Source organism: Fulmarus glacialis, unplaced genomic scaffold (genome assembly GCF_000690835.1).
Source record: "Fulmarus glacialis isolate BGI_N327 unplaced genomic scaffold, ASM69083v1 scaffold5817, whole genome shotgun sequence".
Taxonomy (NCBI): Eukaryota; Metazoa; Chordata; class Aves; order Procellariiformes; family Procellariidae; genus Fulmarus; species Fulmarus glacialis.
The window spans coordinates 88,626-113,327 of NW_009225034.1; the positions used below are offsets into that span (position 1 = coordinate 88,626).

A 24,702-nucleotide genomic window follows, 5' to 3' on the forward strand; every position below is an offset into this window, starting at 1 on the left:
ATGTGAAAAAGCAAACAGGAGTGTTTAGAGCAATTGGTTGATACAGTTAACCAGAAAACTCAACTTTTTTTTCTTTTTGAAGTATGAGAGAATGTTCATTTTCATTGAAATTGATGTCTAAATAAATCTTATACAGAAGGACGTACAACATTGGTCATACGCTGCATGCTTGACATACAGGAACCGCTAATTTATTTTATGAGTTTTCCTTTATGATGTACAACATTCGTCATACGCAGCATGCTTGACATACAGGAACCACTAATTTATTTTATGAGTTTTCCTTTATGAACCGTTTCTAAAGGGCTATACATAACTCGTCTTGGGGAAGAGCCTTTGGAGAACACTTTAGCAGAACAGCAGCCACCACCAACAGCGCTTTGTGGAGCCCTGGATGAAAACTCCAGTTCTGCAAGTTACTCACACAGCGGATTTCACATCTGAATGAAGTCCTGCTGAAAAAATACCTGGTCTGAGTGGTTGGATTTAAATAGCACCCTTTTCACTTTCTTCAGCACCTCTGAGTTGATAAGTCAAAGCAGACTTGGTGGCATTGGTGCCTCACTGTCTTAATTGACCTGGATGCAGTTGGAGAAGTGGTGGAGTTTAGTGTATCGGCACTTTCCTGGGCTACGGGGTATTGCCTGTCCCCTGAACCACCGTGACAGCAATCACTTAGCAATCACATCAGCAGGTAGGTTTGCCAGGCCGAGGGGCTCCCAGTGTTAGTTGCAAAGCGTAATGAAGAGGGATTGTGTATCACATGCAGGACTTCATTTTTATTTTTAAGAGCGGTAATATAGATGTAAAGCAGGATTGTAATAAAACTTTCCAAAGGACTTGTATGCACCTTCAGGTTTTTGGGGTGGAATTAAAAAACTATGCATTCCCAGGTTGGGTCATATAATTTGCTTTTTTGTTTAACCGTCATGGTCACTAAAAAAAGGAAGATTCTTAAGCAGCAGTTAAAAAAAAAGGTATCACTGTTTATGTGCACACATGCTGGCAAAATATTTGTCCGGATTTCTTGTGAAAGAGGAAAAAAATAAAAGGACTAGTGACAATATTTCTTTTGTGGGAGATTTATTGTTTCTGTAGCCAGACTTCTGTTTTCCATGGGTAAATGTAGCGGTCTGTTTATATCTGAACATTAAACATTTTTCAGAGCTACCCAGAGCATTAGCTGTTCCTTTAGCATATCATATTTGGTATCAAACTAATGATTGCTATGTTTTGGTGAATTATTATTCGTAGCAGCCTGCCAGGTTTTTCTGTTATCCTACCTAATTAGGATGTGTTAGAGCCCACCTGAAACTGCAGAAATATTACTTTTTTAGGCTGTTGTTTGATAATACAATAAATCTTAACTGTAGTAAATCTACTATACGTTATAAAACTGTGATTAAGAGATACAAAGTGCTAATCTGATGTATAAACTTTCTCTGCCAGTTCAGGTGTGTTTTAAAAAAAAAAAAAAAAAAAACCCAAAAAAACCAACCAACCGAAAAAACTATTAGGCCAGGAGCCATATCGGGCAGCATCTGTTCTCTAGCATTTGGCAAGAACCTGGAAGAAGAGTACAAAGCTAGCATAAACATGCAGAGTAGAATACTAATTTGTCAGAAATGCAATCAGATTTGTACTGTTGGGCACCCATTAGCCTGCAGATCCGATGTTTGTGATAGTGGAACTTGATCTCGTTATAACGGATTTTGCTTGTGAATTTTACCCAAAGTATGAAAGTGTGTGAATGCTCCTCAAGGGGTGGAGAAGCCCATGTGAGACCCCATATACTGGTGTGTCTGAGTTACGGTAGGCATGTGACAGAAATACAGGCACATTTTTGCTATGTGGAAGCTAAGTCAGAGTTGGTGTGTTGGCTCTGGGACAAGAAACCTCATTTCCTTTGAAAAAAGTAGTTTCCAAATGACTTTGTGATTTCTGACATGGATTCAGAGTTGGAATGAGTGGGTCAGTTTGTCTAAAGCACAGATGCGCATCTTGTCTGTTCCTGACCTGTGGCACATCTAGTTCTTGAGTAGATCTTGAGGCCAGCATCTGTATAGACAGTTGACTTTTATTTTATGGCTGATATGTTTTACGCCTGATAAATTTTGGGAGTTCAGGGACTTTCTATAGCGACATTAAAAATTACCTGTGATATCTTGATACTACGCTGACTCTAATTGAACAGTGATGTTATAAACCACAGGCTCATCTTCTGCGAAGGGGATCGTACAGATAACCAGTGCCTGTGGCTCAGTGATTTCGGATGATCGAGGGAGAACAGGGTGACGGGTTATTACTGCACTGTAATACAGTTTCGTTGGCACTATGGCATTGACGAGCATCGCAGGGACATGTGTGGGTTGAGAGCCTGAGAAGAGGCTTGCTGAAGTGGACTTTGTTTTGAGCAGTGAATATTGATCCTGGTGTGATCCCAGGGACTGGAAGCCCACGAGCAATTTGGGCATGATTCGTAAGCCCTTGTGCGCATCCTTTTTTTTTTTTTTTTTTACCTGTTGGTTTTCCTTTTTTTTTTTTTTTTTATTTAATCCCAGTTTAACCGGTAAGGAATCTATTCCACATGCTCTGCGACTGCTCCAAGGTGCAAAACAAAAATAGGGGCAAGTGGGAGAGATTTCCTTTAAAAGCGCACTTGGACCTAAAACAGTAGCAAGGGTGCATTGTACTTTGCCACATTTCCTGTAAATCCACAGAATGTTTTGAGGAAGACTTGGAATTTTTATAAAGGCTGGAAAAAGGGGCCTCAAGAATCTTGTTACATTTTCAGAATGGGTTTGGGACATACAGGTGCAAATATCTTGAGATATTTTTAGTGGGCCCTTTGCAAATTAGGCTAGAAATCTAAGACTGGTAGGAATTATGTGTCATTTCTACATATTTTTGGGTCATTTTTCTGTGTCTTTTTGGTTATTTAATTGCTGTATCTAAAATAAAGAGCAATATTTATATCTATTAAGTGTCCAAACTAAGTAGTCGATTGCACGTGGAAATAGTAGATTTGGGGGAAATAAACCAGCATTAATGAAGTAGATTTGTTAGTATGTGGGATATGTGTGTACATGCATGGGTGCATACCTAAAGATAATTTTTTTTTTTTTCTCCTCTAATTTTCTTCTTTTCAGCTTTTCCTCCTCTATTCGTGTTTCCATGTACATGACGCCACTTTTAAGAAATCTTCTCCATCACCTCCCAAACAAGCTCTGGGGTTGTGTTGGGGCATTAGGGAAAATGGAGTTCACGTGGTTCGTAGGTTAGCGGGTTTATTTTCTTTCCCATTACTGTTTTTCTTTGGCAGACGTCCTTGGCAAGTTGTAACTTCAGCATGAAGTGAGGGGGGGCCATGCGTGTTGAGCACTGAGAGCAACATGGCTGGTGGCTTTGGTGTCGGTGGGTCCCCTCTCCATCCCACCTCTGCTCCTTTTCGCCATCATCCCCTCACTGCCGCTGTCTCGGGTCATTCCCGCTGTTACTTCCCAGGAAGCTGTGAGCGAGAAGGAGGGAGGCCGCACAGTTCCCAGGGCTGGAAACTGCAGCAGCTTCCCCATCACTTGCAATGGGGTTCATGCAGCTCTGAGCTGCTTCTTCAGCTGTCTGCAAGCTCTGCTCCTGAGGCTGGAGGTGGCCACGCCGCAGAGCCCTTTGGTGGGGGATGTTTGGCTTCGCCCCTAGCTCCGAGAGTTGGCAGCATAAGCCTGGCAGCCAGAATTGAGCCCGGTATCGATTCAAAATTTGTCAAAGGGAAATAATTATTGTATCCTCTGCTATCTGTACTTCTGCTGTATTTTCTCATTAATGTGATAGTTTGCTTTTGCGATGGGAAGGAATGTGGTTTGGTGTTGCTTGTTCTTCTCACAATCCCTCGCTCCCCTTGGCTGTGCGATAGCCGGGTGATGGTTGTCTCCGTGGCGCTGGTGGAGCGACTGGGCCTGGCATGGGGGCTAAATACAGAAACGAGTTTTCAGAAAATTTAAATAAGCACCGAAAAAATGGATAAAGCAATATCTTGGTAACAAAACTGGAACCTTTTGCACCCTTTTCAGTTTCATGTCCTCGTCAGGCCAGCCATGTATTCATTGAACACATTTCTGTGTTTTTCCCGTTGTTCGGTACAAAAGCCGGAGTTGCACTGCCACCTCTTGACAGCCGGGCAGGACAGCATGTGGCAGTCCTCCTCCTTGCCTTACCAAAGCATCTTGTGGAAAACACTTTGAGCCAGCCTTGAAAAATGATACTCATTAGACTTGGGCAGGGTGAATAACACTTTTGACAGACAAGCAAAACATTAGCTTTTTTCCTTTAGCTATCCAGCTACGTAACAGGTGAATTTATGTGGTATCTCCACAATTCTGCTTTGAGTGGGGAGCCCTCTTTATATTAATAATGCCGGTGTTCTCTATGTAGCAAATAGCACTTTCATTTGACTTCTGCATTTGATCTATCTTTTTGGATGATGCAGCAAGATTTTAGAAATCAGTAACAGACCTGTGAAACAAATACTACCGTTTGTGTGTGTATGTAATGTAAAAAGGCTTCTTTACGAGTCTTTTGAAATTTAATTAACTTTTTCCTGAAGGAGAATATTGTTCCTCTTCCTACAGAACTTCTCTGTAACAAGCGGTCTTAAATAAAGATGATTTGTGCCAGGTATGACAACACAACACAGCTGAATAAAATTAGCGTTTGGTCCTGCACATGGTAGAATTGGTTGCTAATGCATGAAATGGCTAAAAATGAGATTCCTTTCACACAGTGCTCAATAAACGAGCCCTCAAAGGAGATTGTAATTTGGCAGGTATACCTTGTACATCAGGCATCACTGGGGGCTGTGGATGGGTGGGGTAGGGTTAGCATCGATGTACCTTTCTTTACAAGTTGTGTTGCACTGGCTAGAAGTTACTGTACCAGAGCAATTATTTTTTCCTTTAGAGATGAGAAGGATTTAAGTAGCTCTGCATTTTTATTTCCTTAAAGACATTTTCCCCCCTTTGGCAGTGCAGTATGCTCGAGCTGCTCTGTAAGCACAGGATCTGGGTTTCTGTGGACGCATCCAGCATGGAGTACAGCTGCCCGTTTCCCATGCAGGATAACCCCGGCTCTCCCACTCAGGTCCCGTTGGCCCCAGCTGGGTCTGAGCCCTCCCTGCGCAGCTCTTGGACCGTGTCATTTCTCCTGTGCCCTCTCCAAACCAAGTGGGCAGTGCACGCTGCCCTCCCTCCTACCCCCGGCCATTAACTGGGTGGGCGGCTGTGCAGCTGGGGTGGGTTTGGGGGTGTCCATGTGCTCATCGACTCGCCAGGGTTCGTGTGTGGTTTCGGGTAAACACACTCCTTTTGATGTCCAAGTTCATCCTGTGGCCTCTCCTCTTCTTGAGGAGTTTAATTGGGTCTTTCCTCTACAACATTATGGGACTTGCAGGAAAGCCACATCTTGGAGAGCTCTTCCCACTGTCAAATTTGGTTGCAATTGACTGATAAAATTCAAAAGTTAGATGATAAGAAAGAGAGTGTGGTCATTTTCTCCGGTTTCCTTGGGAAATCTTGCTAGGAAGAGATGCCCAGAAAGAATATGTATGGCAGCCTTATAATGCCGGCCGTAACCTCATAGTTGTTGCTTACTGCTGCGTTCACCACTTTCCCACTTCGAGCAACAGTGGTGAATGGCCTGACCACGCAGCCACGTAGCAAGAACTTTTTATTTTGAACAATACAAGAAAACCTGTTCTCTAGTCCTTTTTTTATGTCAGATCCAGGTCAAACTTTGTCAAATAACAGTAGGAAAGTCACTTACCTTCTCAGACTCCAGTTCCGTAGAAGAAAACAATGGTGGTGGGCGGTTAGGTAAAAACCTTGAAGGTCTGCTGATCAAAAGTGCTGGGTGGATACTAGGAACAGGAGATGGACCTTATTTCATACTATGTTCTGGAAGCTGATGTTTTTACTTGTTTACTAAATGTCATGGAAAGATCAGGATTTTCAGACATTCAGAAGTCATGAGAATGTTCTCAAAAATGAGGCTTAAGGTTAGAAAAAATACTGTATTCTGTCTCTTCATCTTTGTGTTTTAAAGACTCTTGTTGCTTCGTATTTTCAAAATTTGTCATCAAAAGTATATATAGTCTGATACATTATTTGTCTTGCTAAATATTTACCATTAATAAAATCAAGGGAAAATTGTGTATGTATATCCATCAATATTTTTAAAGCATTGATTAAAGCCTAGAGAAACGTTACTAAAAATTGTTCTGTTCAAAGTTTGTCTCTAATTTCAGGAATTCCTTTTGCAAAGAAAGCATAAGTGTATGGCTGAGATGTTTTCTAATTTTTAGTGGAAATAGCTGGGCTTTCTTTGAACAGATACAGTGTTGTAGCCCATATTGCACCTTTTTACTAGAGCAGGAGTACCTGTAAATTGAAGTAGAAAGTAAAAGTGAGAATTCGGCTGGGTACCAATGTGAAACCAAGTTCTTGGTCTTTGTTAGCCAGGAAGAGAGAAATCCACATTTTGAAAAATGTGTTCCATAGCAATAATGTTGATTAGATGGAACTCACTTGATTATTTTTTAAAAACCCATGAAATGAGGCCTTTTTAGTACTGGTATTAAGTGGCATAGTTCCCCAGTCCATACCGATTCACATCATTTGAGAATCCAGCCCTTCAATATTTAATTTACTGACCTTTATGTTGTGGTGAGACAAATGACTTTTTAATGACTTCAGTAGCCTTATTTGCATTATAAAATAAAACCATTCTCTATGCTGCCAGGGAGCTACTTGCTTTATAAATACAGCATTTGTTGAGAAATACATATTAGGTACTAAAAATATTTAATTGACCTACTTTTTTATTTTCAGGGTTGTGTCCTTTGTTGTGACCTCATGGTTTAACTGGGAATAAAGATGAGTATAAGCAGTGATGAGGTTAACTTCCTGGTATATAGATACTTGCAAGAGTCAGGTGAGTTTTTACCATTTGGTTGTTAAACAATGCATAATTTATTTGGTATTCATCTGCAACCGGCTTTAGCAAACGCAAACTCAATTAATTAATTTGCCAGTAGGCATGTGCTTCTGTCTGAACTGTTTCTTGGTGTTTCTTCTCAACAAGAGAATGAATTCCTGCCAAGTTACCTTCTGTAACTTAATCAGATTTAGTCATTTGGAGTCTTCAGATGGCAGTCAACCAACTAAGGACTCACTTGATTGCTAGAAATGCACTTTCCTGGAGATCACTTATCTACAGGGTGACGATGACACTTTGCACCATTTTGTTTGTGGCTACTTGAAGAAGAAGAAAGGATGACCACCAAAATACTGTTTCTTCTTGTTCTGTCTTGGAGTGACGGTGTTCCTGTGAGCTGGTCTTGCATGGCCGAATTTCTTGCCTGAATGTGACTGTGGGAGGGCAGGTGTTGCTGTATTTCAAAGGAAGAAGTGGCAACTGTGACCATATGACTTGTATCATTTGAATCTAAATACAGATGAACAGATTTTTTACAGGAATAACTCTTGGGTTCTCAAAAGCCTCCCTTCCTGCAGGACACTTTCTTGGAGGATTTTGTCCTTGGGTGTCAGGCTAGCCAAAGCCTCCTGCTTTTTAGGAGTAAGAGCAAAAGACAGTTGAATATTGTCAAACTTGAAAAGAAACTTTTTTCCTGTCGTATTTGTCCAAACTGACTGTGTCCGTAAAATACAAGCAGGAATATTTATTTTTAAAACGTCCCAAACCCAGTCGGATCAGCAGTTTGAGTTTGTGTTCAAGGTTTGGGTTTCTAGATGCAGCCATATGGCTGCAGAGGGTTTTGTGGTGGTGGTTGTTCTTGAAGCTATGTAAGAGACAACGTTATCTTTTACTCACAGCTATGATATTGATTGCTTAAAGCAGCCTACATTTAGAACAGGTAGATTTGACTGGAAATCAGGGCATGCCCCAGTAACTGAACAAGTGATGATTGTCAACTGGCAAGAGGGAATATGATCTTAGTAATACGTAAAAGAAGTTCTGCATATTAAAGCAAAAATAAACTCCAATCTTAAGATAACAATGTAAGGGATCAGCTTTAATGTATATGTTACCTTGCTGTTTCAACATCTACTGATTCATAGTTTTATTTAGTGATTGCTGATGAGTGGCTTCAGGGTTCTTGAAAATGCATTTGACTGATGCAACATCTGCCCACTGCTTATGTCCACTGCTCATGGACTTCTCAAATTGAGACAAAACACTGGTGGATGGCAGAGGTTTTCCGTCTCTGCTTGTCAGAAGAAAGCAGAAACTCCTTGTTCTGCCTGAATTTACTAAAAACTATTACATGTTCTTATTTCAGTTGCAGATTGCTTTTGTCACAGAAGCCAAACTTACAAAATTGCTTTATCTTCATTTGAAAGTTTGCAGGCAGCTTCTTAGTTACCTGACAGGGGAAGGAAAAAAAAAAAAAAAGTAGTTTAAGAAAAAATTCTGTGACAGTAAAGTTAATTTGCTGAAACAACTATTTTTCTCTAGGTTAAATTCGCCTTTTCAGGGTGATCAAATAAATAGCAAGCAACTACCAGTGCTGCACCATAACATGCTTGCCACTTCTCAATAAGTACACAATACTGATGTAGTTCTAAGTGCCAAAACATACACAATTATGACAGCACTGTACCATGAAGTGAATTCTGTTCTACATACAGATCCATTTCACTTTCATGGGTAACAAATCAGTGAGTAAAAATAACAAGTAAGTCTTGGTGCCTTGGAGATATATATTTTATTAAATGCTGTGTATGATACAATACATAGATATAGTTTGAGAATATATAAATATATGTAAATGCCATTGCAAGTTGTGTATTTTATATTTTTATATTTAGTCATGCACAAATGTTTTGCCAATGATAGCATAATTAATAATTGCTGTGTTTATATAGAAACTTTGTTTTTCTCTTTTTGTACATTTAAACTGGAAACGTATGAGGGAAACAACAGAGGTGTGTTGACGAGTTTTTTTGTAGTTCATAAGCATGCTATAACTTCGTATAATTTGCTTAGGTTTGTAAACAGAAGATCCTACAGTGGTATGGCAAGTAGCATTTTCTATCTATAAATCAATTCTGATGTCTTTGCCTTGTCTTTAGGGTTTTCCCATTCAGCATTTACCTTTGGTATAGAGAGCCATATCAGCCAGTCTAATATAAATGGTGCTCTGGTGCCACCAGCTGCTTTGATTTCCATCATCCAGAAAGGTCTGCAGTATGTAGAGGCAGAAGTCAGTATTAATGAGGTAAGGAGGCTTTGCCTACAGGAGCATTATGTCCTTGCTTGCAGTAAGCTTGAATGTTAGTATTTTTTCTTAACTTTCTTGTATCCTATTTATCTACTTTTACTTCAGATTCCTTACTGCTGGTGTTCACCATGACTCCAGTGGTGGAACCAGAATGGAGTGACATAACTGGGTAGGGGTTCTGCCCAGTGCAGCCACACAACACCAGGCATGGTGTTCTGGCTCATTGCTTAAAGGTCCGTTGTCTGTAGAGTTTTTACCCTAATATAATGTTGTAAATCCAGACAAGTGCAATAAGATAATCATTGAGACAAGTAACCTCTTAATTTTTGTTTTTGTACACTTGCACTAGGGAGGTGGGAGAGCACTGTGCAGCTCTCATTTGGGTGATTTGTCATTATAATGAAGTAATGAGAGCCCAAAGGCAAGGTTTCCAAATAGAGAGAGGGTTTCAATTTGTGGCAGGAAGGATGAAGGTATATGCCAGTTTGCTTTTTGCCTCTGCTGGCTAATTCATCTTGAGCAGGATCTATTAAATTTGATGTTTAAATGGTTATTCCAGCAGTACAGAAAGCTATGTATCTTCCTGCCTGATGCTGCAGATACTCACCCTCAATTTCCATTCTCATTTATGCCTGGAAGGTTAGCAGCCTTTGTATGTCTCAGTTATATTACGGAAGGAAACTATTTTTTTCACTAATTCTCCTCTCTTTCCAGTCTCCCTTATGTCTGCTGTTTATGTGGAGTTTTCGTAGTCCCAGTGAAGCAAATCCTTTGCCTTAGGAAGCCTCAGAAAAATAAAGCAAATGATTGGAATAGAAGAAGGAGACCCTATATTTATCGCAAGGAATCCTTCTAGCTCCTAAAAATAGATCCTTACAAAGCCCTAGGATATGTGTAAGGGTATTTTTAACTGAGTCTTGTCCATTTCAGGATAAAATTCTTCCTTGTTGTTTGAAAGCATGCCAGCACTGTTTAAAAAAAGGAAGAAAACTAGTCAGCTCTCCAGATAATGTGTTTATGGAAAGTATTAGTCTAATAAGATAGAATAACTTCACAAGCCAGTGACCTGACTTGCAATGTTTGTAGCTCTTCAAAGAAACCATTAGATTTTGTTGCAGCCACTCATGTTTGAAATCATATTCATAGATAGCTTACAGAATTTTTTGCTTTAGCAGACAATTTAGCAAACTCGAAGCATAACTTTTAATTCCAGAAGCTCTGCCAGAGGCCTGCGGTGGCTTTTTTTGCATATTTATGGTGGCCACTTAACTTTAGACTAATATGCCAATCCTAACCACAATAATGATGAGGTATCACTTCCAGCACCATTTGTAAACTGTTTTATTATATTAAAATCACAACTTTTGCTTTAGTTTTCCTTGGAATTTTTGCCCATAATGTTAATTTGTACTTGGTGTTGTCTTTTTTTTCTCCCTCTGCTGTAATTTAGGATGGTACCTTGTTTGATGGTAGGCCGATAGAGTCTCTCTCACTGATAGATGCAGTAATGCCTGATGTGGTACAGACAAGACAACAGGCCTACAGAGATAAACTTGCACAACAGCAGGCAGCAGCTGCTGCAGCTGCAGCCGCGACTAACCAACAAGGATCAGCGAAAAATGGAGAAAATACTGCAAATGGAGAAGAGAATGGAGCACATACTATAGCAAGTAAGTTGAGACAGAAATGACCTTAACCTATGCTAACATAATTTCCTTGTCATTTATCATAGTATGAACTCGTACAGTGATACGTCGAGTACGACAATGAGGTAAATGTGTAGAGGTAGTAGTAACCCTTCAGCTTGCAGAGAATACCTTTGTCATAGGTGATACTTTAACAGATGGTGTCTCGCCTTTGACTGTCCGCAGTCTGATATTTGGACGGATATTTGGAATTGCAGGAGGAGGTGCAAACTTCTGAATTCATTAATTCACAATATTCCATTGACCAGTCTCACTTCCAGTACTGCTCTTTACCTATAACCTGAAGGTTTTTCACAGGACTCTCTGAGAGCTCTTGCATAAAGAGGAAAAAAAAAAATCAGAGACAACTCTTTAAATATTGCATCTCCTCAGCTTTGGCCCCTGTACAAAGAATAAGGAGAGGAGTCTGCTAATCTGCAGCTGGTTAAAACTGAGCATTGCTTGTGAAGCTCCACGAACTACTTTTAACAGGTTCTGCTAACCCTGTGAATCGGAGAGCTGTAACCGGCTCTGTGTAGGACAGACTTCCTTGTCATGCTGAGGTGTCATCATGGTTGGTGAGACAAATCTTCTGTCATTTGTCTCCTTTATCAGTATCAGTTTTCATGATTTGCTGTTCGGAATTATTTGGTGCAACTGCTTGCAGGTTTGGTTTATTCATTGGTTCCATTTTAGTTGTGATTGGTGAAACAAGTGAGTTTTATTTGTCATCACTAGTAAAAGGAACATACCTTACAGTAAGGCTTAGTATAGAAAAGTTCAAGTCAGGCATTAAAATGTGATTTTGAAAATATTGTTCTGGAAGTCTGAATTACACATTTGAGAGGGGGAGTTACAGCTCTTGCTGTAAAAGCACCTGAAGAAAAGACATTTTTCAGAGAATATTCATATCAAGCCATGTATAAGTTTTGCATTTTACAGCTGGATTTTCCTAGTATTTTCATTATTTATATGTGGTAAATAAACTGAAAATATAATCTTTGGCTTAAACAAATAAGCTTTCTACTTCGATGTTTTCATTTAAAAATCTCAAAAGAATATTTACTTGTTAACTGTGAACTGGAGAGAGTAAGCATAAACTTCAGACCTCAGCCAATGTTAAATGTGATATTCCAGCAACCCCTACTGGCTGGTACACCAAATTATATTGGCATTGATTCTCTTTAATCGAAGCAATGTTTTATATGGTGCTCTTTCTTAAAAATATGCATGTTCTAACAGTCTTTTCTGTTTTCTCACACATACAAACAGTGACAGAAACCCTTAATGTTAAATTAAGCAATAGATGTGAAACTGTTTGTTTAACCACAGTCAATAAATACGGAGCAGGTGAACTGTTCAGCATTTTTTATATTCTGCAGTTACACTCAGTGTGAATTTATTTTTAATAATAGAAAATGATTGATGGTAGCTGCCAAGAAAACCGTTTTGTCAGTTGAATTACCCCCAATATGTTTTTCAGAACAATATGGATTCAACATCACTTCCACGCAGAAAGCTATGTATTGCCACAATTCCATGGTAATTACTGGTGCAGTTTGAAAAGCTCTGTTATCAGTTTACTGTATCACCAAATGTTATCATATTAATTAAAGCCATTTTGTAAATTAAGTGTCTGAGATGTATATTTAAAACCTGTTTTACTGCAATTGATGAAAAGAGATTTTTGAAAATGAATGTTTTAAACATATTTTTAAAGCACAAGATAGACTAGTAACATATTGTACTATGCAGTATCGTGCCTGAAAAACTGAGAGTACTTTTAACATCAGCGTTTATTTTTTAACATAGCAAAAAGTTAACTTTTGGCCTCAATTTTGAAGTTTCAAAATTAAATCCATTTGGATGCTGAGGTTTAGAAGGGCAAAGAGCTTTCTTGCGTTTTTGAAACTCCCCATCTGTTTATAGTACTTCATAAATTGGAATTGGAAAAATAAAGGAACATTACAGCTTTGTCAAATTTTGATCCACGTAAATTGTGGGTTAATTGTTATGCTCATCCCAGAAGAATATGAACTATACAGTAGTTACAATGTATTGTCCCAAAATATTAAAATCCACCTCTCTCTACTGTTGTTTCCCATAATGCAGATAATCACACAGATATGATGGAAGTAGATGGAGATGTTGAAATCCCTCCCAACAAGGCAGTGGTGCTGCGTGGCCATGAATCTGAAGTATTCATCTGTGCCTGGAATCCCATTAGTGACCTTTTGGCCTCAGGGTATGTGCATTAACCATGTATGTATGCAATATCATTGGCATACTTCTGTATGTTGATGGTAACAAGTTAAAATAATACCTGCCCCAACGCCCGCTACATCAAATGCCACAATGTTTGCTGTTTTGAAAAGAATACTTTTTAAAATTGAATTAACTGAGAGAAGGAGTTATATTCTCATTAACTGTTTCATAGATCTGGAGATTCGACAGCACGGATATGGAACCTCAGTGAAAACAGCACGAGCGGCTCTACGCAGCTGGTACTTCGACACTGTATACGAGAAGGAGGGCAGGATGTACCCAGCAACAAAGACGTGACATCGCTGGATTGGAACGTAAGTAGAAATGGCAGCGCTCAAAATACTCCGAGAAAATTGTACCTATAATTTTGCATAGTCAAATTTTAAGTGACAGCCACTGTGCATCCTCTGCTACCGCTCCTGAAATATTTCTATTTTTGAGTTGCATTGTAATTTCTTGTATTGTACTTCGGGGACTTCTTTTTAATAAGTTGTAGTCAATGGAATAAATATCATAAATCTTATGCAGATGTATTCTGCAATTTGCTTTGTGCTCTTTAGCTTTGAGTTATACAGTAAAAATAAATAAATTAAATAACCTTTTTGCTGGCAGAGTGAAGGTACACTTCTAGCAACTGGGTCTTATGATGGCTTTGCAAGGATATGGACTAAAGATGGTAAGTGAAATACTTTTAATTTCCAGTATATTTTTCTGTATTTTGGCTCACAGCATAGTTTTTTATTTTTTTAATGTATTCGTATCAATATAAATTTTCAGGTAATCTTGCCAGCACCTTAGGGCAACATAAAGGTCCTATATTTGCGTTAAAATGGAACAAGAAAGGAAACTTCATTTTAAGTGCAGGAGTGGACAAGGTGAGATAATCTTTGGTAAAATGAAAATTCTTTCCTTCACCGTTATAATCTCATTGTACGCATAATAGCAAAGCTATAGAAAGTAAGTAAAGTAAACTAAAGGCATGGGACGTAAATATGTACTTACAAAGAACTTGTTATGCTAGCTGTGTTTCCTTGTGTTTTATAATAGTTTACTGAGATATTTTCATTTATTAGATTTCAGTGTCCCTGGATCTCTTCCCCATTAGGTTAGCCTAAGTTGGAAAGTAAGTGCATTGAACACAGGAACATTAAACCTTTGTAAAACTGAATATGTAAAATTTAGTGAAGTACTTTATGCAAAGCCTCATAAAAAAATCGCACTGGAGGAATGGTTCAGGCTGATTTGGAATCAGTCAAGCCTGAGAATGGTTAAAAAGGTTAGAGCTGGAACATAAGAAAAGTCAATATATCTGACTGGGGAGGTGCCAGCAGCGCAATGCCAGGAAGCTCATTGTTTAACTGTGTTTTATTTCACACCTCTAAACAAACTTAAAGACTCACAAGGTCTTTAAATTCAAAGCTGTTGTTAGCGTGAGAGATTTTATGAATGGTAGGAAGGGCATATAGTGATGAAGAATAGACTTAAGACAAATTCAAAGACTAGAATAGACTATTCATAGAATGAGAAGAGTTTAGTTTTTCCTCTGTATCTGATTCTAGGTGCAGAAGTAAACACAGGCTTTCCCTTAGTGACACTGGCAAACTGCAAGCTCAGTAAGACCACAGTACTTAAAACTGGCAGTGTTGCTGGAAAGTAGTAGATTTTCTCCTTTATTTATTATTTTTTTCTTGCACGCATTTAACCTGGTTTGCTTTAGTGCCCAGCTTTATAAATGCTTGTGCTGGTACAAAGGAAGGAAAAGTAAATGTCTCAAAGCATGGAAAGGGTGGGTTTCTTCTTTTGGCAGCTGTGATGGCTTATGCCGGTTTTTAAATCTTTGTGGAGGTACAGCTTTAATTTGCAGAAAAATATTCTGGAGGAGATAGAAGCCTCGTTTCAGTCAATAAAACTCCTTGGACAAAGCAACTGAGATTATACTTTGAAAAATATCCTGCATTAGCGGAAAGATTGACCCAGCCTTATGCTTTTTTTCCATAAATAATTTGTGTGGTCGGTTCATGCTTCCACTGAATTAAGTGTCAAAATTTTCATTGATCGTTGAGGTAGGTCAGGAATATTGGCATATAATATAGTGATTATAAAATACTAATTTTGTCATGTAAGATTTCTTTCATCAGAAGGATATCAGCAGTATTGGCAGAGAACAACTCAGAACAAAATTACACCTTTAAATCAAATCTTTCAGATTCTTGAGTATGAGACTGACTGTTCATATAAAGATTTCCTTAAGGACAAATGAGTATTTGAAACTACAATTTGAATATACAAGTATTTGAAATTAAAATAGATATGTGGAGTGGATTACAAGAATATAAATAGGACTAAGAAGATAAACCTGTTTCATTTTTGTTTTTTAAAAAAAGACCCACAACCCCCTTCTTCCCTCCAGACCCCAAAATGTTGTGATCAAACACTTTTCTAATATTGCAACATATTAAGGTTTTCTACTGTTGTCTGTACATCTACTACCATTTCCTTTAGTACTGGGTAAAACACTAGAAATATATAAACAGGAGCAGGTTTGGGCAATGGGGAGTAGGCTAGGTAGTCTGATACATGTGAATGGTGGTAGTTGTGGGGAAGTTAGCAATTTGTACAAGTTTGTTTATTGTTTATTTATCTGTTTAATACAGACCACAATTATTTGGGATGCCCACACTGGCGAAGCCAAGCAGCAGTTTCCTTTTCATTCTGGTAAGTCTTGATTTTGATCATTCAGGTTTGTCATCTGAAAAGATGAAAAAAGTGTTATTTATTAAAATAAATTAAAAAATCTGAAGTTTATGGTGCCTATTTACACCATTTTGAAATCTCATAGGCATTGGATACTGACTCCCATATTTGTAGTCTTATGAATTTTGAGAATGTAAACAAAGATAGAATTGTTCTGATTTTATAACTTTATAACTCACAATTTTATTGCAGTTCTATGAAAGTCGTAAGAGATAATGCAAATATTACCGACTTTCTGTAGTACAGTGGCAGACAAATCAAGTGGGTGGGCCACAAAGGATTTGTGTTTATCAGCTAAGGACTGCATTTGTCATCTTCCTGCTACAGTAATCCCAGCTTCGCATCCAATTGTTCTGCGCTGCCTGCTGTGCTGTCCCCAATTTGTTTGGCCACAAACCAGCTGAAAGGCTGTTCACTGGCCAGCTGGGATGAGAGTGCAGCCTCTCAGGAGGTCAGACAAATTGCTTTGTGGGCTGCATGCTGTGCAAGCCTGCCAGAATCAGCTGGAAAATAGAATAGAGAGGATGACGAACATGTCATTGAAGGGCCTTTAAGAAATGTGTCTCGTTTCCATTTTTTATTCCGCTCGCACTACGTTTTCAGTGGCATAACAACAATCAAAAACATCAATTCTTGATTTACTCCAAGCAATTCTGTGTGCTATCTGCCATAAATATCTTGGCTTGATCAAATGGAATATATCGCCCATGATCAAGCTTCAAGTTACCACAACTTATAATGCTGGAATTAAAGAAAGGAAATAAATCATTACCTTTCACTGGCTGCCATCTATCAGCACAAGCATGGACTGTTAGTGGAGATGAGCTTATGCACGACGATGTGTTAAGTTGTGGGAACCTGTTCCTCATGCTGGCTCTTGAGATTTATTTATAGATGACTTAACTACAGCTTGTTGTCCTGCTGCACTGTCTTCTGTATAACTGTTTCATTTCAGATATGTTCCATGTTTTAATGACTTCTATTAAATTTTGTTTCATTTTTTTGTGTAAGACTGGTTTTGGCTGCATTTCTCACTGTTTATAGTGTTTGATTATCTTTAGAACTGCTGTGAAATTAATGGTTGCTTCCTGTTGGCATTTGTTCTAAGGTGGTGCATGCTGAATCTGCAAATCAAACTTCTGCAGAATACATACCATAGATTTAAATATCTTTCTTTTTCTTTTAGCACCAGCATTAGATGTTGATTGGCAGAGTAACAACACATTTGCCTCTTGCAGTACAGACATGTGTATTCATGTCTGTAAACTAGGACAAGATAGGCCCATCAAAACCTTCCAGGGTCACACAGTAAGTACTGGAAAATTGGGGGTTGCTATATGATATTTTTATTAATGAGAGATTGTGGGCCCAGTATACTTGCCAGTATACAGCACTTGTATAATCATTGGTCTTTGGCAACAGGCAATAGATATACATACTCAGGTAGTTGTAGTTAAGGTCATATGGTAACTGTAGTCTCTATCATTGTTAGAACAATTCTCACTCCAATGTGCAGCGTTTTTTACTAGTGCCAGGATGGCATAGCAAAAAAGTGAGCTTTAGAAGAAGAAACATGGTAACTTTAAGACTTGGCTATGCACAGCCTATGTCGTGTAAGGGCACGCATGGGAAAATGTGATGAACAGGTAGCAAAAAGTTGTTGTTATTGAAGGCAAAGCTAGGAATGAAAATTAAGTGTTAAAATACTGACAATTATACAAATACTCATAACTGCTGTCCAACTTTATCTTTCGTAAGCTGTCATTTGTAATGGAAGTGAAGACTCCAACTTATTCTCACTGTTCAATTTTAGAATGAAGTAAATGCAATCAAATGGGATCCAACTGGTAATCTTCTGGCATCCTGCTCTGATGATATGACTCTAAAGGTAACGGGAGTTCTGGTACTGGCTCTTGTCTTTGTAGGACTCTGGAATGCACACCATTAGCTCGAGCAATCCAGCAGTATCACTGTACTTGCCGTGTTGTCTAATATTTGTTCTTTTTTAATGTAACAAGATTAGGCAATCCTAGCAAATCCTTGTTAATCAGAGCCAAGCTTTGGTCCAGAGAACTTGTTACAGGCTGCCACCCTGAGACTTGGAGCATGATTTATTAGGTGCTTTTAGCTGTTTACAGAATCAGGTCATTAATCATTAAGCTGTCACACTTGATGGTTGCTTTTGGTTAAAAGGAAGAGTTGGAATGCATGTCGTGTAAAGCATACAAGAATGGGTGACTAGCTCCTTTCCTGGTTTTCTTCTGGTTTCCCCTTCTTTCCAGTTAAAACCTTTGGCATATTGTTTCTTAAGAAACTCTGTGTACTCCTTGGTTTTTCCAATTCATCAGGAGTCATTCTACAGTTTTCAATTGCACCTCGACTTTTCCTCCAAATAATTGGGGCAAACTTGTGAATGCAGGGAATACTGTAACTTACACATATGACTTCAAGGTGCACTATAGATCCAGACAAAAGTACCACCAGGTTAGATGCAGTAGAAGAAATGAGGTTGTTCATGTCTGACAGGCCTGTGCTGTTCCCATGTTACGGATCCTTTTCCATTACTCCCATACGGCTTTATATTTAGTAGGTGTTTAGCACTATGTTTAGTAGAGTTTCAGGATATGTTTTTTTATGTTGACAGTGCTGTCCTTGGGACAGTTATTTCCATCTAGCTCACCATTGTTTATTCAGAGACAGGGGATGGCTGAATGAGCAGCCAGATATCCCCTCCTGTGCTGGCACACAGTCAGGCACTTGCAGTGGAAATCACCTTATCTAAATATAAACATTTAAGCATTAAGCCTCCAGTCTAAAGCTATATGTCTAGACATCTTTAGTCAACAGAGTGACTAGCACCACTGAAGAGCAATTCATCCTTTCCGAAGTTAAGTGGCTAAGTCAAGTGTGATGAGTAAACCCCTGGGAGCATTAGTTGTTCTCCATTGGCAATGGATGGAGTCAAAACAGCCAGCTTAAGCTAGATATTTAATACTTAGACAGCTGAAACTCAGGTGAAATGAATTCCAATCTAGAGCTCAAGCTGTTGCTGCTGCACCTCAGTGAGTAGAGGTGTGATGACTGGGAACATGTCACCGTTTGAGGGCTCAGGCAATTCAGGCGATTGACTTCTTGGTTGCTGTTTTGAATCCAGCCCAGCCTGGAAAGAATTTTTTCATTTTGTTCAGTATTAACTGGAAGACCAATTGCTTGTAGATAAGTCTACACATCACTAATCACTTGTGGATCACTTACTTTTCAATGGCAGTAGGAATGAATGTCAGGTTTTGAAGCATATGGAAGATGTCTAGTGATTGATTGATTTTTCTCTCTTCTGATGCCAACTTGATATTCTATAGGGCAGCTAATATGGACTCTTTTCATCTATACTAGTTTTGGGAAGAGAAGCTAGATTTTGATCCCGTCAATTTAAACTGGAAATACAATTTTAATTCTGTGTGCACATTGAAAATCAATTTCCCCTTCAGTGAGGCACCAGTTCTGAAAAGCATCATTCATTTAAATGTACACCCCAATTGCATCTTAAATACAGTTGAGCTTAAACATGCTCCTGTTAGCTTTTTCTAACAAGAGGTGAGCTAAAAGCACTAAACCAGATATCATTAAAAAAAGCATTCAGATGATTAACTACTACATCAAGTTTGACATTTAGGAACAGGTATAAAAGCCTTCCAAAACCCCTTCTGTATGCAATGCAAACTCTTAATAGAATAAAGTTATTTTGTTTGTTGAAGTTTATCATGCAGGAGTTGGAGTCCTAAGGAACTCCTCCTTTGTATGAAGTATTGAACAAACACCTGGCAATGCAAATCCTAATAAGCCAGGAAAATGCCATAATGTTTTTTGCAGTCTGCATCTATGGCTTTATATGCAAATAGAAAATTTCTCTACTATCCCGTTATTTCACTCAATCTGTGTAGCAAGAAGTTCATTTAAAAATAGGACTGTGATGTTTTGTCAACTCAGACATGAACATATACATATTGCTCTTCTCATTTTAGCATCTGTTATCATCCCTGCACTTTTCAAGGGGCTTGTAGTTAGCACATGCAGATTAGTTTCTATAGACAGTACCTTTATTACTCATTAACCCCGTCAGGTACTTAAAACTCAAAGAATGGAGGGTACTGGGATAATACTTGTCATAATTACTCTAGAAACTCAGCAGTCATAGCAGATGTTCTGAGTGGCCTACAAGGTTGCAGCCAGGCTGCAAATGATAAAGAAGAAAGATGTAAAATGTATTTTAGTACAATATTGTGCTAAATGTCTTTGTGTTTTCTTCCGTTTTTATCATAGATCTGGAGTATGAAACAAGACAGTTGTGTCCATGATTTACAAGCACACAACAAAGAAATTTATACTATCAAATGGAGTCCTACAGGACCAGGAACAAATAATCCAAATGCCAATCTTATGTTAGCAAGGTACTATTTAATCCTGTTTTTAAATGTCTGTTAAGCATTATTTTTACTTCACTCTTTATATATGTAGGTTCACAGAATGTTTTGAAGCATGTAGAATTCTTTATCATTTTGTGTTTATATTAGAAACAAAAATATGTCAAAATGAGATGTAATTAATCTGTGTTTTTTTCCCTTGACAGTGCATCCTTTGATTCTACTGTTAGGTTATGGGATGTAGACAGAGGAATTTGTATTCATACTCTGACAAAACATCAAGAACCTGTGTACAGTGTAGCTTTCAGTCCTGATGGCAGGTACCTGGCCAGCGGCTCCTTTGATAAATGTGTACACATCTGGAATACACAGGTATAGCTCTTCTGTCTGTTTAGAAGTTTGTGTTTTGGCCTTTTCCATCAGGACCCTTCCAACCTTTGTTGCTCCATGGTGTTTCGGCCACAAAGAGCTTTGCCCTTGCTAACACACTGATTCGCTTTCTCTTTGTTCTAAGGTTACTTCTGTTAATGCATGTACATTTAATTTCTCTCTTTGAGTGCTTGCCTATGGTGAAGTAATAATTGTCTTTACATTATCTTTACTTAGCAAAAAAAACGCCACCAACAAAACAAAAAAACAAACAACCCCCCCCAAACCACCACCAAAAAACAACAAAACGTATTCAACAAAGTGTCTCCAATAACATGTTGCATCCAAATATTTTCTTTGTTAACTCTGAACTTTAAACTCCTGATAAAACAGGTTTGCAGTGAAAAATGATGGCTGGATGTAGACATACAAATCTGATAGCTATTTCATTGAATTTCACTGAAAGACAAGAGAATATAAAGTGAGAGAAGATGACAACAAAATGTTTCTACAGAACCTTCTAAGAAAGGACACTATTACTTGTTTCGTATTTCTGGCAAAAAAAGGGCTGATTGCAATTGAAAGTCTAAAGACCTCGTTAGGCAAGATGTGATCTTTGGCTTCCGGGAATTGGCTATTAATTTTTGAAAGGCTCATTTTAGTAATTGGAAGTAGTCATGACCATCCTCAGTTTTGCCTGTCAAACACAAGAGATCAAGATGTGGTAATTGTGTTTGTCACGACCTTTAACGCAGTGCTGAGATTGTCCATGAGTCTCATCTGGACTGTTTCCGCTGAGAATTTCAGCTTCTAAAGGCAGCGGGGAAGTCTTACATGTTGTACAAATTTTACTTGTTTGCTTGGATTTTGTTATATTAATTACATGTTTTGTCCCTTTTTAGACAGGTGCCCTAGTTCACAGTTATCGGGGAACAGGAGGGATTTTTGAGGTTTGCTGGAATGCAGCAGGAGACAAAGTTGGAGCAAGTGCTTCAGATGGTTCAGTAAGTGCAGCTTGACTTGTTTGACATTCTAACGAAAAGCATCTTCTGGAAATCTTTCGACTAACAATGGAGACAATTTCCTTCTGTAGCTGGAGTTTAATACAGCCAGCTCACATGTAGGTTTTCGCATATAAGGATGCTGTAATTTTGAAAGGAGAATATGTCTTTATTCCAGCTTAATGCATTACTGTTTTAAACCCTCTGAAGATCTCAGAAGGTGAAGATGCCTCTGATTTAAATTTTCTGTCCCTCCTGGGGCTTACCATGGAAATGTGTTCATTGTGGCTGGTCTTTTCATTATAGTCTGGAAGCAAGTTCATTTTTGCCTCTTTGCCCTTTTCGAGTGAAAATGTTCAGTGTAGGTGATATTATTGTAATGCATGATAGGAATGAAATATCCTATGCACTGCATTCAACAGAAAGAGCAGCAAAACAAAGTACAAACTTCTGAATGCTCATAATTAAAAAGTTCCTAAAAATGACAGGAACTATATGTAAATACCAGTCTGCTTCCATTGCTTAGAAGAAGCAGAGAATAAAATCATGTGTTTAACTAATCATGAATGCACGCTCTATCATCTCATAGTGGTGTATTGTGGCATCACCTCCTAGGTCTTCTGACATTGGCCTGCAAAGTACTGCAGTAAAATATTAACATGCAGTTCTTCATAACGAGTTACAATAGTTGTTTTTTGCTTGCCTCTCTTTTGCCATGGTTTTAAAAGAAAGGAGAAGAGCGCCTAAGGAAAAGCAAAATTAGAATAAAATAAGAGTGATAAAGGAATTGTATTTTGAAGTGCTGTAGCTTAAAGTAACAAATGTCAGCAAAAAGCAATCCTGGTAGCTTTGTAGTCCAGAGTCTCAGGTAGTATCTTAACACACGCGCCAAAGCGTTCTCCTGTCCTGCGTGCCCCATGCTGGTAAGTGAGATTGCTTTGTTAGAGTTCAGAACAGAAAATAGGAAGTTCTGAATTTTAAGTAGACTAAATTCTAGAGAATTAATTTTGATCGGTCTTTCATATCATTTTAGTCTTATAAGCATAGACAATATCATAAGAGGAACAAAAGCTCAAGGCATATCCTGAGTAGAAATTAATTACTATTCCACCCTAGATGACCCTTTTATATACGTGCTGTGTAACCTTTCCAGTCTTCCAGTTAATTTGACCCAAGAGGCTGATTGTACTTGCAACAGATTGGTTTTCATTTAGTTTTTGCTCTTTCAAAAATGTTGGTTTTATTTTGTTTTATATTGTTTGCTAGCAAAAGCCCTCCTCATCCCCTCGGTTTTAAATATATTTAAATATAAATAAACTTACAGCTCATAATAACTAAGCAAATAGAGGCACATTTGAACTGTTTGATGGCTAAAAGCATAGCTTTTATATGATTATATTTTACTAGTAGATTTCTATATCTGACAGAACTAGAACTAGAACATTAACTAGTTGTTAATGTTTTGATAGTAATTCATTAGGCAGCAGTACCCTTAGCAGGTCTGGCTGGGTGCTCATAACCAAAGTGCTCACCTGGTGATTCCTCCCCTCCCCCCCAATCTATTGTTAAGAGATACAAGATGAAATTTGCACAATCTGTTTCATAGGTGTTGCTCAGATATTTCACACAGAATTGTATAAATGTGGAATATTGCGCAATGTGCAATTTCTGTATATGTATTTCTTTTTCTTACAGGTTTGTGTATTAGACCTACGGAAATAGCGCTACTAGTTGGAAGCCATGGACCGACTATGAATGTGTACATAGCCAAAATGACTGTCCCTGACCCATGTACTGCTATAGTCCCAATTGAACCATGGCCAGTCCACTACAGCCAAACATACAAGAAATATATACATATACTGTATATAAAAAAAGAGAAAAAAAAAAAATTACACCCTGAAGAGGATGACAGAGTTTTGTCACAGCTTGTGAATCCTGTTCACCAAGTGCTGGAATCTGCTGTGCCCCAAAATAACATTTAAAGGTTTTGGATATGAAAAACAGAAGAGAGAGCGAGAGAGAGAGAAATATACCGTATACAAGAGCAGACCCATATACATACCAAATTCAGAAGATACTAATGGCAGCCTTCATTACCCCTTCCCCCCTTTAAATCCATTATGACAATGGATTGTGGGGTATTTTTGTTTTCCTTCTCAGTAGTTGAGCAGTTCGTGTGTACAGAGAAAATGGACTTACAGAAATCTGCAGCAGTAGTTTTTTCTTTGCTTTTAAACATTGGGTTTTCTGTTTTGTTTTGGTTAAGTTTACGGATGCATGAAGTAAGGGAGTGAATTAGTTTCGTGTTTATATTTTTTTCACCTTGGAAAAAAATGTTTCTTTGAAACATATTTTAATGCATTCTTTGAAGAGGTAGATTGAACCTGATAATGTTTGGTACATTTTGTGGCTCCCAGAGCACAATTTTGTGAACAGAGGGAGGGTGGAAAAGGGATTATGGAGAGAGAAGAAAAAAAAAATCCTTTGAGGCGTGGTATTTCACGTCCTGCTCACCTACGAAGTATGACAGTAATGGGTATAATGCTATGGTTTTTTTTTTCTGGTGACATGGCTGAAATGCAGTAGTTTCTTATTTGGGACATAATTCTGCCAAACTTAAGAATAGAAGGGCACAAAAATACAAAAAAGAAAAAATACAGGGATGCAAAAAAAAAAAAAAGACAAAAAAGAGGAAAAAATGCATCTTCTGTTGCTTTAAGACCATAGCTAAAATATGGTTAAATTGTGCACTATTGTGAAAAGGAGCAAAGTATAGCTGGGGGATCGTTTTTAAGAGGTTAAGATCTTTCTGGACAAGGGCTCATGCCACAGCTTCTCTGAGAGTTGCCCATCATTATTTGTAGGAGCTTAGATGTATAATTGTAACCAAACTCCAGTATTAAAAGTATCTC

General features: G+C 38.3%; 1 protein-coding gene across 1 annotated transcript in view; it reads left to right on the top strand.

Moving 5' to 3' along the window:
* TBL1XR1 (transducin (beta)-like 1 X-linked receptor 1) overlaps window positions 1–24,470 on the top strand; it is a 62,141-nt gene extending 37,671 nt beyond the window's left edge. The window contains exons 2-15 of the mRNA XM_009582342.1: window positions 6,879–6,981; window positions 9,144–9,289; window positions 10,743–10,962; window positions 13,090–13,222; window positions 13,415–13,556; window positions 13,855–13,918; window positions 14,020–14,117; window positions 15,897–15,957; window positions 17,183–17,304; window positions 17,810–17,884; window positions 20,317–20,444; window positions 20,624–20,789; window positions 21,689–21,790; window positions 23,483–24,470. Of these exons, the coding sequence (XP_009580637.1) occupies window positions 6,924–6,981; window positions 9,144–9,289; window positions 10,743–10,962; window positions 13,090–13,222; window positions 13,415–13,556; window positions 13,855–13,918; window positions 14,020–14,117; window positions 15,897–15,957; window positions 17,183–17,304; window positions 17,810–17,884; window positions 20,317–20,444; window positions 20,624–20,789; window positions 21,689–21,790; window positions 23,483–23,509 (1,542 nt within the window). The 5' untranslated portion in view covers window positions 6,879–6,923 and the 3' untranslated portion in view covers window positions 23,510–24,470. The remainder of the gene's footprint in view (window positions 1–6,878; window positions 6,982–9,143; window positions 9,290–10,742; window positions 10,963–13,089; window positions 13,223–13,414; window positions 13,557–13,854; window positions 13,919–14,019; window positions 14,118–15,896; window positions 15,958–17,182; window positions 17,305–17,809; window positions 17,885–20,316; window positions 20,445–20,623; window positions 20,790–21,688; window positions 21,791–23,482) is intronic.
* The last annotated feature ends 232 nt before the right edge of the window (window positions 24,471–24,702 follow it).